The following is a 13392-nucleotide window of genomic DNA, read 5'->3' as shown; positions in this document are numbered from 1 at the left end:
AAACCTTAAGCTAGTGAAATAACTATTATGTATTTTTAGAGTATAAATAATGTAAACTGTTATGTTGTTTAAGTTTGTAAAACTGAGATGCTAAGCTGTGTGAAAATATACATTCTGTTTACAAAAGTAGTATTGTAAGAAATTTAATTAACACTATAAAGAAAATAATTCAAACTAAAAAATTTAATTGAAGAATAAACATTAATCATAGTTTTAAACGTTAGATAGATAAACAAGATAAAATTTAGAAAGTAAATTAAGTAACTCGAACAAACTTTTGAAAATAATTATCTATCAAAATATCGTTACCGTGTTTTGATCAGTTATAATAAATGTAGACAGATCAGGTTTTTTAAACATTCAAAAATATAAATAAACTTATTTCAGTAGAAAAAATAACTTGAAAAAAAAGCCAAGTTTCATATGTTCACCTTCGAGTAAATCATGATTATAAAATACAAAAAAAAAAAACTAGTGAACAACCTGAATAAAAACTAAACTTCCAAATATGTACACTACATTCAGCTCCAGTAGTTATTTTACTGTATTTACAAGACTTATATGCCCAAAGAGCTAAGCCGTTCACGTTGAATAGAGCTGTATAGTAGTGATAAGTATTAATTTTTAATATTATTACTAAGCTTAATAAGTTTCTTATTAAGGCAAAGCTCTAATAAAATCACAAAGTTCTAATAAAATTAGAAAGTTTTAGTGTGTACAGCTACAAATAGGTTTACAAATTTACATTTACATAAAAGGTTTGAATCATTATTAATGAGCAATCAAAGTATGAAAACGGTTTTAGTCTAGTTTCAAATATTTGTTTCTTTAGCATTTACTGTTTTTATAATACTTGTAAAAAAACTTTTACTGTGTTTCGATTATCAGTATAAAGCACAGTGCATAATCTTGTGCAATAAAGTATATCATTAAGAAACTAAATACTTTAAAATTTCTTACAAGTTTTGGTAATATTAATTTTAAACTAAAATTATAAATAGACTACATAACCAACAGCGTTAGAACAACAGACTTGCCAAAACATACAAACAAGTTGCTATTACTAAATCTCCTTTATATTTGTCGCTATTATTTTCTTTAGAGACCTCCAAACATGTTTTAACTAAAGCTACAAATCCAAAAAAAGCGAAAACTGGCGATAAAACCAAAGATGCTTGCGCTGTTCTGTATGCTGTTGGATTATTTTTATACTATAATTAATAAAAACTGTTGAAGTGCAAAATGTTTCACAACCTAGAAACTTAAATGTTATTTTTTTAGTTATGTAACTAAAAAAAAACACAGTTTCTATTTTTTAAAGTATATATAAGCTCAAACTAATAAGAATAATGATAATTTATTTAGTTTTAAATAATGCTTGTATTTTATTTGATTATTTTCCAAAAAAGTTTAAAATATTGATAAACAACTTTTGATTATCTTTCAAAAAGTTTTTTAGAGTGAAACCATGTTTAGTACTTTAATTAGTAATTTGTTAAAAATATTTAATACATAACTAATTATAATATACTAAAAAATAACACAAGAGTTTAAGTAAGTATGTAAAAAACAGTATTTAGTTTAAGTATTGTAGGTAAAATGAGCAATTAAATAAGGTCATCTCAGCTTATAAAAAAAATTAATTATTATTTTAATAAACTTATATATATATGTTGTAGTACAAAACTTTAATTAAACTAACTATTGCGATCTTGATACGATGGCCATTGCCGACATTTTTCAAAACCATTACTGTTGACACAAGTTTTGAACAGACCAACTGTGTCTCCTTCGTTAGTTACAACCCAATTATTTGAGCATAAATTGTGCACACCAAAAACTAGCGACAAAAAGTAAAAATAAAACTGGAAGGCGAACACAATTGAATTTCTTATATTTGCAATCATATTTTTTAGTTGTTTCTGTAAAAACATGGTTGATAGTTTCTTTTATCATATTAATTTTACTAATGATTTAATTTATTTTACGTAAACGATACTTTAAGATGATTTTTTATAAACTTAGAATACCGTACTATATATAAATAATAATGAAACTAGTTAGATTTTCAACATACAAAATAAAAAGAGAGCTTTCGACCATAAAATAGTTTCAATTATTTTGTAGGTGTGTAGTATGTGTGTCAACATTTGATAAGATAACAAATTCAACTAAAATAAAATTAACCTTAAAGTTCTAGGAAGTATCAAATAGATAAACATATATTCTTCGTAAGCGGAAATAGCTCAAAAATAGGTTTGAATATATCATTAAAAGTGTTATAAAACATCTTTTTTTATCAAAATCCTAACAACTCAAAATACATATTTAGTAAGATCATTTAGTTTTATTTATATTATTTAATTATCCTAGATATTTTACATAAAAAAAACTTGTTTTAGGATTTAGCCTGAATTATTTAATTTCTTAAATTATAAACAAAAAATGTGCCTTTTCATGAATTTAAATTTTAATTTTAGTTTTAACGTTGACAACAACATGGAAAATTTTGAAAATTTTTTTATTTATTACTTTGTATATGTTTATAGAAACATTTTAAAATGTGAAACAAAATTGAAACAAAGTCACTATCATTTAACTTTAGTATAAAAAAATTATTATTGAAAAAGTCTCATGACACTGTTATTGATTTTTACTTGTTTTCGGTTAAATTATTTAAAATCAATGTTTTTAAAGAAATTTGATAATTATAAACAGCTTCATAACTTTTAAAAATTATGTTGTATATTATAAGAGAATTTTAGAAATAAAGAGCGAGAATATTTTTTAAATATAACTTTGTAAAACTCTCTTGAGTTGTAGATATGAATATTTTATTAGACTTATATTTTAAAGAAGTTATTAAAAGTTATAGAATATTGACATACAAAGAAAAAATTATTTTAATATTTTTTTAAATAGTAAGTATTTTATATATAATTTTAATTTATATTGTAATTGTTTTATTACCATTAAATTAATAGTTTTCTATACATATTTTTTTTAAATTACATCTATATGCTGTTAAATTTAACTAATCAGTAAAAAAACTAAACTTAAGGCTGTAAGAAAAACACTATATGTTATAAGCTTAGTATTGATATAAATAAAAAATACAACCTCAAATGATACGTAAAAGTAAAAAAAAAAACTATAACTAAACTATACTTTACACAAAACACAGTACTATTTGACTTAACTAAAACAAAATTATCATCGATTTTATGTTTTAAATTGTTCTTTTTTATTAAGCTATTTTTAATATAATCAAGAGATATAGAAATCAAAGGAAAAGAAAAAAACTATATAACAAATGTTTATAAAAATTAAAGTACAACTTATTTAACAAGAAAAAACAATCTTCAGGAAGAAAAACATTAGTATACTACTATTTCAACTTATAATTTCTTACTTTAAAGTTCTGAAGTAGTCTAGCATGTTATAAAAAAAAACTTTTAGGCTACACTACAAACCAAAATTACTTCTATAGCTTTATAGACGTGATTATAACGTACAAATAAAACCTATTTGTTTGATAAAAAATCTAAAACAGTTAATTTAATAAGTTTTTTTTAACTACTCGATGCTTAGTAAGAAACAAATTTTAAATGATAAAAACAAATTAAATTACAAAAGAGAACTTTTTTCCAACTATCTCAAGCTGAAACTTAGTATGAAAAATCGAATTGAGAATACTTACTCCTTTTAGAAATATTTTTATTGTAATTTTCACTGCTACTTAAGAGCATGGATGATAAGAAGTTTTTGCTCAGTTCGATAGCTTAATCATTTAAATTTTTATCTGTTTATACTATCGCTGATTTTTACACAAGTTTTACTCAATCAATATTAGTGTTTCTAGCATCATAGAAAAATTACACTATGTTTTACATGATAGTTATGATGTAACAAGAGAATCAATAAAAATTATCTGGTTTAAACAATATTAGCTTAAAACACTCTACTTAAATATTATTTTTTAAATTGTATACTTTTAACTTTTTTGTTTTAAGAGTTGAAAACAGTAAATATTTGACTTTTAATTGAATATAATTACTTCAAGTAGCTAAAAACATTATACACTATTCGCACTAATTTAGTTGTAAAGTGTATAGAGTTTAAAATAAAAATGAAAATTGTTAAAATTATTACTAGTTGCAGTAAAAAGTTTATTGGAGAATTTTAAAAACAGTAAATTGATTACAAAATATACGTATTTCTAACTCTTATCTTTTTAAATTAAAAGCTTACAATTATTAGTATAGTATAAGATGATGAAAACTATAAAACAAAATATAAAAATAAATAGTGCGGTTTTAGACATTTCTGTTTCAAAACTGTCAATGATACTTTTATTCTTATAGTTTTAGACTAAATATATTTTATTCGAATAAAATTTTATTCAACTGATAATCTCACTTTATTTAATTTAAAAAAGTGTACATGTTTTCATTAATAAAATCTAAAGATTAGAAATTATTTTAGTAAAAGCTTTAAAAGCTTTAAAATTTAACATTAACGCAGCAAATGAAAAAAAATTAAAAATCAATTGTTTAAAATTACTAGTGCTCTGAGAAATTTGTTTTCAAAAGATACAATTAATTTAATATCAAGTCTATTTAAATTTTATTTTAAGGAATAAAAATATGCTTACGTACGTACCTATGCAATATTTTTATCACAATTTGTTATAGTCTTGCCTAAAGTTTTGTCTCGCTGTTTATACTTTAGTGTAGAATATTATAGATTTACTTTAGTTTTATTTTATATTTTACTAAAGCCGCTTGTAATAAGCTGTTACTTAGTTCCGAAAGAAGTACAACATTCAAAAAAGTAATTAAAAAAAAAGCATTACGTATTCAAAAAAGTGCTAAGAACTCTATTTGAAAAAAAAACAATAGAAGTATTTTGATTAAAATATAAAACTGTTTAAACGCATTAAGCTAGATTAAAAAGAAAATTCAACACAGTTGAATAAATATACAAAAATCTTTAAAATTTTCATTTGTTTATTTTTTAAAACATTCTAGAAAACTATTAGTGAATATAGCTTTAGAAGTTTTCGAAATTACCCAAATGAAATGTTTAAGTTACGGTTATGAAATTTAATACTCAAATTTATTTTTATTTTTAAAATTTAATATCATATTAAACAAACCAAAGTATTTTTTATATGCATGATTTTTTAAGAAACTTTTAAAAGTGTACTGTTTATAGGTAAACATGTCTTTTTAAAAGAAAAGTATAGTTTAGAATATGTATACATGTAGTTAATTAATTTGAAGTTCAAGTATAATAAAACTTTGGTTTCAATAAAACTTTATAAGTCAGTTAAAGCATGTAGTCTGTATTTTATTTTTTCATAAGTTCCTACTTAAATGTTAGACACTTTGTAAATGACAAACAACTGTAAGTTTTAAGAGTTAGAAAAAAAAACACCTTAGATCAGTGCTTCTGAAATGGGGTTCCGCGGAACCCTAGGGTTCCGCGACGCTTCTCAGGGGTTCCGCGAAGCCTTTCGATTTAAAAAAAAAATTTGAAGAAAAAAAAACATAAATCATAAAACTTCAAAAAAAATAGAACACATAAAATGGCAAACATATATAATTATAGCATTCATTGATCTGCTTAGTGTGTATCTAGCGGTAGGACTTTTAATGGGTATTCATTATTAATAGGTGTCCTGGTTGCGCAAATTTTTGCAAATTTTTTTGAATTTTTATTTTTAGTGAATTCATGAAAATACTGGTATTATCACTAAAGCAAACAATGAAGAAGCAATCAAAACAAATTCTAAATGTTTACACAATATAACTAAACAAAAAATCTTTATCAGAAACTTATTTCTGGTATATTATATTGTTTCGGATGCTGTAAAAATGTTTAAAAAGATGTCTATTAGCTTGATTTAAAATCTAATATGTATAAAAGCTTATTTTTTACTTAAAAAATGTTACTATAATTTAAAAAAAATCTGGCCAGGCCTATAAAATTTTAACAGAAATTGAAATTGTTTTTTCAGACTTACATGATAAAAAATGTCCATGATTATTTTTTACAAAAAATAACATTGACTCTTATATGAAAGCTTTAAGTATAAACTACAAGCCAGTTTTTATAGAATTTAAAAATTTCGTTTAAGTTTTGAGATATTGTATTTTTTGTAAAAAGTTTCCAATACAAACGTATGGACCGTACATTTTTCAAAGTCAATTTTCTCGGAAATTTAAAAATGTGTTTATGAACTTTTACGTTGTTTATTAAGGTTTACTTTTTCTTCCTTGGTCAAAACCAACTTTTAAAAATTCGATATTTTAAGTTTTATAATCAGTATTAGAAGTATTCTTATTTTGAAATAACCAAATGGAATGTTTTACTTTTTTCAAACTTATTTTATATACTATTTTAGCATGGATAGATTTTAAAAAAGAAAGTATGACGATAGTGAAGATGTTGGTAGTAGTTCATGTAAAGGTAAAATTAGAAAGTTTAATGATGAGTATCTGCAGTATGGTTTTGTGGTGATTGAAAGTGGACGAGAACAGAAAGGTCAATGTGTTGAGGTTGGTTGTAACAAAGTGTTGGCAAATTCATCATTAGCACTAGCAAAACTGAGAAGGCACCAAGATGCATTCCATAAGGACAGTAAGTCTAAAAAATTTGACTATTTTAAAAAGAAGGCACATGCCTTATTCTTGCAAAAAAATGCTTTGAAATCAACCGTCAACCCTTCCACCTCAATTTTAAAGGCAAGTTATAAGGGAGCATTGAGAATTGGGATATGCAAGAAGGCTTTCACTATTGCTAAGGAGTTTGCCCTTCCTTTCACTATTGATCTGTGTGAGGATGTTGTATTAAAAGTAGTTGTTAAAAAACTTAGAACAATTCCTCTGTCTAATGACACCATCCAATCCAGGGTCATGGAAATGGCTAGTGATACAGAGCATCAACTACTGGAGAAATTAAAAGTCAGTCTATTTTATGCTGTGCAACTAGACAAATCCACTGACGTAAGCGGCAAAGGCTTGTTACTTGTTTTTTTTAGATATTGTGGGCAGGAAAGATTCAACAAAGATATATTATTTTGTGGAGAATTACCCACAAAATCAACTTCTGTTGAAGTAATGAAATGTGTCAAAAATTATTTCATCAGCAAGGGTTTAGAGTGGAATGAATGTGTCGACATTTGTACTGACGGTGCAGCGTCTATGACTGGGTCCAAAAATGGTGTAGTGAGGAAAATGAAGGATAAAGCAGTTAAAGCTAAATGGATACATTGTTTTTTACATAGAGAAAATTTGGCAACAAAACATCTTTCTTCTTGTTTACAAGAAGTTCTCTCAGCGTCGATTAAAACTGTTAATTTTATAAAGAAAAGTGACACAAAGGCCAGATGTTTCAAAGACCTATGTAAAAGTTTAGATGCTGACCATCTGCGACTTCTTTTTCACAACGAAGTTCGCTGGCTGTCGAAGGGGTTGACACTGGTTCGTCACGTTGAATTAAAGAAGCAGGTGTTCACCTTTCTTAAAGATGAATGCTCAGAATTAGTGAAGTTCTTTGAAGATGATGTTTTTTTGGCCAGGCTAATTTATCTCACTGATATTATCGAAGAATTAAACGCTTTGAACGTAAGCATGCAAGGGAAGCAAAAATCCATTTTTGTCATGACAGACAAGATTAAGACGTTTAAAAATAGAATTAAATTTTGGAAGAAAAAGGTTAGCAATCGTAATTTTGCGATGTTTCACCGGTTTGATGAGGCCCATGAAAATGCATAGAATTCAACTTCTCTGACGAAATATACAACCACATTGATCTTTTGTCTATAAAGGTTCAACATTATTTTCCTGAAGATGTTCGCATCGGAAATTTATGGATTTTGAATCCTTTTATGTGTGATATTGCTTCAGAAGAAGTGAATCTTCCTACAGATACAGAAAACGAGTTGCTGCAACTATCTGAAGATAGCAATTTAAAATTGAGTTTCAAATGGAATGAGCTTTAAGATTTTTGGATATGTGCAATTTCAGAGTACCCCGGTCTTAGCAAAGCGTGCAGTAAAACTTCTTTTACCATTCATCACCACTTATCTTTGCTAGTCCGGCTTTTAGCATGTGAAAAAACATTAGAACGAAGCAAAGGAACTGTATGCTCACTCCAACCTTATTTGCCTGTCTCCGTCTCAGTCTATCCGAAATCCAGCCGCGCATTGACATGCTTGTTGCTAAGAGACAAGTTCAAGCTTCGCACTAAATGTTTTTTACTTATTTTTCGTTAGGCATCTTACCCGTTTACTACAATAATCTGTGAATTCGATTAGGTTCATGTTCATTTCGTTATTGTTTGTAGCTCTCATTTTGTTTTTATTATGCAATGAAAGATTTTTATGACGTTGCAGTTAATCATGTTTGTTTTCGTTTATTTATTATAGAATCAGAAAATACCTATTGCCTCTGGCGCACTTTGAGTTTGACTCGACTTAATACTATTACAATTGGTATGATTTCTAACAATGATATAGTTTAAAAAAAAATCGTTTTTCACTGAAATTCTTTTGTTTTTTGCAGGAAATATTATATTAAACGTTTTATGTAAAACTAAATTAGGGGTTCCGCGGAAAAGTTGAAATTTGGAAAAGGGTTCCGCCACTAGAAAAAGGTTCAGAAGCACTGCCTTAGATTTTAAACTTGTTTGATAAAATAGTATTTGCACAAGTTTCACTAAGTTTAGATAAGTAAAGAAACTGCAATAAATTCATTTTTAGAAAGTGCTTAATGAATTTTGTGCAAACAGTACAATCAGTAGGATGATGTCATATATTAATTGCTACTATACTAGATACTGTAAAAAGTACTTTAACTTTTAGTACCTTTAATTAGAACACTCTGTATCAGTGTTTATAAATGGGTCATGAAATGAATTTAGTTGGCCATATATGCAGAAGTTACTCAGTTGGGGTTGATGATAAAACACAAAACATAAAATAGTCTTAGGCGTTTTAAATGATCGCTTTTGAGTAATTTTGCTTGAGGGGGCCCTAGCTTTTTAAATTTCTGTTTAGGGGCCTTTAAAAAAAAATTGGAAAACACTGCCTTAATTGTTATCTAAGTTTTACTGCTATCTTAAAAAGCTTATTCTTAAGTAACAAATAATTTGCCGACTACAATTTAGTGTCAAATTATAAGCGTATTATCGTAATAATTAAAATAAATTTTTGTTGCACTTACTTAGTTTTATATCAGTTTACTGAAATATCATTAAATTAATATAGCTTAAGCATAACGTTCTTACATGGAAATTTAGTATAAAAATTATTTTTCTAAATTTTCATCACTTTATTTCGTACCTACGTGATTAATAAAAGTTTTAATAGAATATAATAGTTATATTTCCTGTTTTGAAATTATTATATAGAAACAAGTTAACTTTTAATCAGCAAAATAATAGTTTCATCATTAAACAACTTAAACCAAAGTTACTACAAATTTTGTAAATAAATAAAGTATTTGATAGCTAACAATAAATAACATATCAATTAATTGATTCATGTAATAAAGTAATATTTAAAAACAAAGTAACATTTCATGCTCTGAAACTATTTTTAATTAAGAAATAAACTATACATTAGCAAAATAACAATTTTATTATTGGTTTGTGACAAAAAATGTTTAAACCTTAAATTTGTAAAAGTATTTAAACCTTTTTTTTCTTAAATTTTTATCATTAAACAGAGTGAAACACAGTTTAAAAAAAAGAAGCTTTTGTATTAACAAAAATGACTTTTGTAAAATAACAATTTGTATAAAAATTTTTATTTATAAAGTTTTGTAATACAGCAGAATAAGCAAGTTTACGGGTTTAAATAATAAGTTTAAATTTTATACTAAAAATAGATTCGTCTCAAGTTTTAAAAAGTTAATCAATATTTACAGTAAATACTTAGATATAAAAATTTTTTACTAACTATAATGGTATATTTTAAGCTTTAAAACTTTTTGTTCTACTTTTATGCTTTACAGAATATTTAACATATTGCAATTATATTTCTTATACTTTTTAAGATGTAATAACATTGCAAACTTATAGTTAAAGATAGGTATCAAAATTGCACTTCGAACTATTAAATCTTCAAAAATTTAAATATATGATGACTAAAAGGTAAATTAAGAGTGCACCCAGTCTTATAAAATACACTTTTTAATTTCGTTCTTTTTAAATTCCGTAAAACTTACTGTTTATATATATGTTATAATGTTAAGTTAGTGTTTGTGATTAGATAGTTTTTGTATCACTAAAGTCTAATCGGGTTTTTTGAAAAGATTTAAAATATAAATCTGGCGAAAACAAAAAAAGTAAAAATAATTAAAGAAAAAAAATTAAAATATAGATAAGTATGATCAACAACATTTACTGTACAATTTCGTTTATTTATCACTTACTTGATATTAATAAAAACAAAAAAGTCACTAGATTACCCATATTTTAAAAAAAATTTATATAATGTAACATATGTATTACGTTATATAAAAAAATATTGGTAAGTGGAACTGGGATTATATTGGTAAATGTACAATATGATGAACAATACAGTACATCGTTACATAGTTCCAATTCTATAAAAGATATATCTTGTTATTAAAATGTAAGCTACTTAGGTTAAAGTTTTTAACATTGCTATATTTTTATAGGCATCCTTAAACAATTTAAGTAATAATATAGATGTAGTTACTTTGTTTCTATGAATAAACTACAATTAAAATAAAGCGTTATATAAGCATTTATTTGTTCAAATTATACTTTTATTTAATAACTGTAGGTAAATTCAGGAAAACTTTACTGCTACAAAATATAAGTTTGATATTAAGTTTTAAAGATAAGTTTTAGATAAAACACTCTTACCAATGTGTTAATTAAATATATTGTTATGAGTTTTGAGCTTTAAATAAAATACAAAAGCTAAATATTTAATATTTTAGTGCAACTTGGTTTTAGATTACAATAATTTTTAAGTTGTTCCAAAGCCCATATTACTGGTTTTAGCTCTGATTTTATTTTAAATATGAGTTTATTCTTGCTATAATAGTACTTAAGTATTTTAAAGATTGAAAATATTTACAAACTATATTTAACTTTAATAATTTGATTTTTCTTTTTTTGTACAGTTTTAATTGTATTAAAAATTCGACTCCTGTAAGACTAGTAAACTTGCTAGTGAATATAATTTTTTAAAACAGTTTTAAGTTTATTATTTAATTTCATAACTAAATTTAAAATTTTAGTTTTAGTAAATTAAAATTTATTTTTTAATAAATATAAAAAATATTTTTAAAACTTATACAAGCTACTTAATACAGTAATCATAGTTTTTCTGATTGTCTGATTGTTCAACAAATGTTCCGCAATAGCAGATCTTTTTGTTGCATTCATAGTTTTATTATTGTATTGTTTATTGAACGTCAAATAAAAGCGCTCAAAATGTTTGGTCTTAAAACCTGGCGCACAAAAAAACCTTTCAGTAATTTGAGTCGCACACCACTTCGGTTCAAGTCATGTCAAGGACTAAAGATTTTCTTTTTAATTTTTATTTTCGGCTAAATTCAAAAACTAGTCAACGCAATTAGGAATATGTATATTCTTTGACCCTTTAATTTAGCTGTCTAGTTGTGAGACCATTAAAAGCTATTGTCGCAATATCATAAATTATAAATAAGTAACAGCATAGTTTAACGTATTATGTCACTATTTTATTATAAAGTTTATAGAACCTTTTGTTCATTTTTATGTACAATAACTAACTATGTCATTTGTAACTTTTTTAAGTAGAATATTATATTAACTATTGCATTTTTATATAAAGTTTATAAGTTTTTAATGTTATTTATGTGCTAAAATTCTGTTTAAAAACTGTTTAAGTTTAACTTGTTCCTAATTTTCATAAACTTTTTTTTTTTCAAAACCTGTTTTGTAAATAAAGTTTATCTTAACTATTTGTAAACACAAAATATACAGAAAATACAAGCTAAATAGAAATTTTAATTAATGCTGTCAAAAATTTCCTTATTAAAGTAAGATTTGTGGTTAAGAAAAGTATTTTAATTTTTAAAGTTGGATCTTATTTTGAATCCCTGGATTATAATATAATTTAAATAATTTTAAATAAATTTGATCTGCTTATATCTTTAGAACTACGTTTAAAAAAATCTCTAACGACAAATATAATTAAGTGTTATAAACCAAAATATAACATTGTAATCAATTAAAAAAACATTAGTAAACTACTAAAATCAATCCATTAGCAACACTGTAGAAAGTGTTTGTATCATGTAGTTCCGCATAAAAACACAAAATTTAATTGTGCGATTAGCTTGAGTGAAAACTTTAAGAATTAAAGTTTTAATTTTATGCTTCAAGTGATTTCGTGATTGTTATTATAATGTTAAAGTTGTGCGAAAAAACACTCCAACTACATTGTTTACTTTTCTGGTTTATTTTATTTTGCAAACAGCTAAATAATATTTACATAAATTTACTACGTTAAAACTATGTTACTAATATAAATAATGATTTACTGTTTTAAACACTTAAACAAGATTTTTTTTAAACCTTTTAGGAAAATATGATCGTAACTTGAATAAAACTTCTTAAAGTTCTTATTAAAAAATTTATCTCAAAGTACAAAAGACGCAAAACGAATAAAATTGTATAGGTAAAACCTTAATCTTTTAAAAACACTCTTTATAAGCCTCTTCCAAGGCTATAAAAATTCTATTAGAGTAAGAATACTATTTACTAATCTCAAACAAATTATTTTAAATATGAATAGTAAACTATTGTTTATGTTTGTGTGTTTTTTGGTATGACGTCACTAGGTGCTAAATAATGCGATGAAAATACACAATTTTTTACGTCAAATTGATTACGGTCAGTAGCTTTTTTTTTATTAACTTATCTTTTAGTTTTTTCTATAGATTTTTACTCTCGTGCAAAACTGACACTCTGTGCAAAATTGCAGCTCATTCAAAATTGATCCTTGGTGCAAAATTGTCGTCCCGCAATTTGGGGCTCTCGTGCAATTTTGTCCCCTCGAGCAAATTATCAACCCTGGCAATTTTTTTTTAGTGCATTTTTGACCCGTACTGAATTAGATATATCACTAACTTAATTACTACACTTCACATTTAGTAAACATTAAAATAACATGTTTACCTTTAGTTTTTATTTAGAACTAATTTAATTATCGTATAATATGTCATTTTCATGATTTTTTTCTTTATTATTTGAGAGACTTGTATTTTTTTTTTGATTTATTATTAAAAAATAAGTTAAGTCCATTATCTTAAAATTAAAAAATATTATTTAAGTTTTAAGCCACATTCAAAAGTTTCAAAA

The 13392-nt window shown here is 24.9% G+C and overlaps 1 protein-coding gene across 1 annotated transcript in view; it reads left to right on the top strand.

Moving 5' to 3' along the window:
- The window catches only part of LOC145839286 (zinc finger MYM-type protein 6-like), an 85245-nt gene that overhangs the window by 57037 nt on the left and 14816 nt on the right, over positions 1-13392 (top strand). The window contains exon 3 of the mRNA XM_082946882.1: positions 6431-7631. Coding sequence (XP_082803008.1) covers positions 6431-7631 — 1201 coding nt within the window. The remainder of the gene's footprint in view (positions 1-6430; positions 7632-13392) is intronic.

This window comes from Thalia democratica, chromosome 6, assembly GCF_965202585.1.
Source record: "Thalia democratica chromosome 6, ktThaDemo2.hap1.1, whole genome shotgun sequence".
Taxonomy (NCBI): domain Eukaryota; kingdom Metazoa; phylum Chordata; class Thaliacea; order Salpida; family Salpidae; genus Thalia; species Thalia democratica.
Note: the sequence above shows the minus strand (reverse complement) of the source record. Positions and strands in the feature narration are given on the sequence as shown.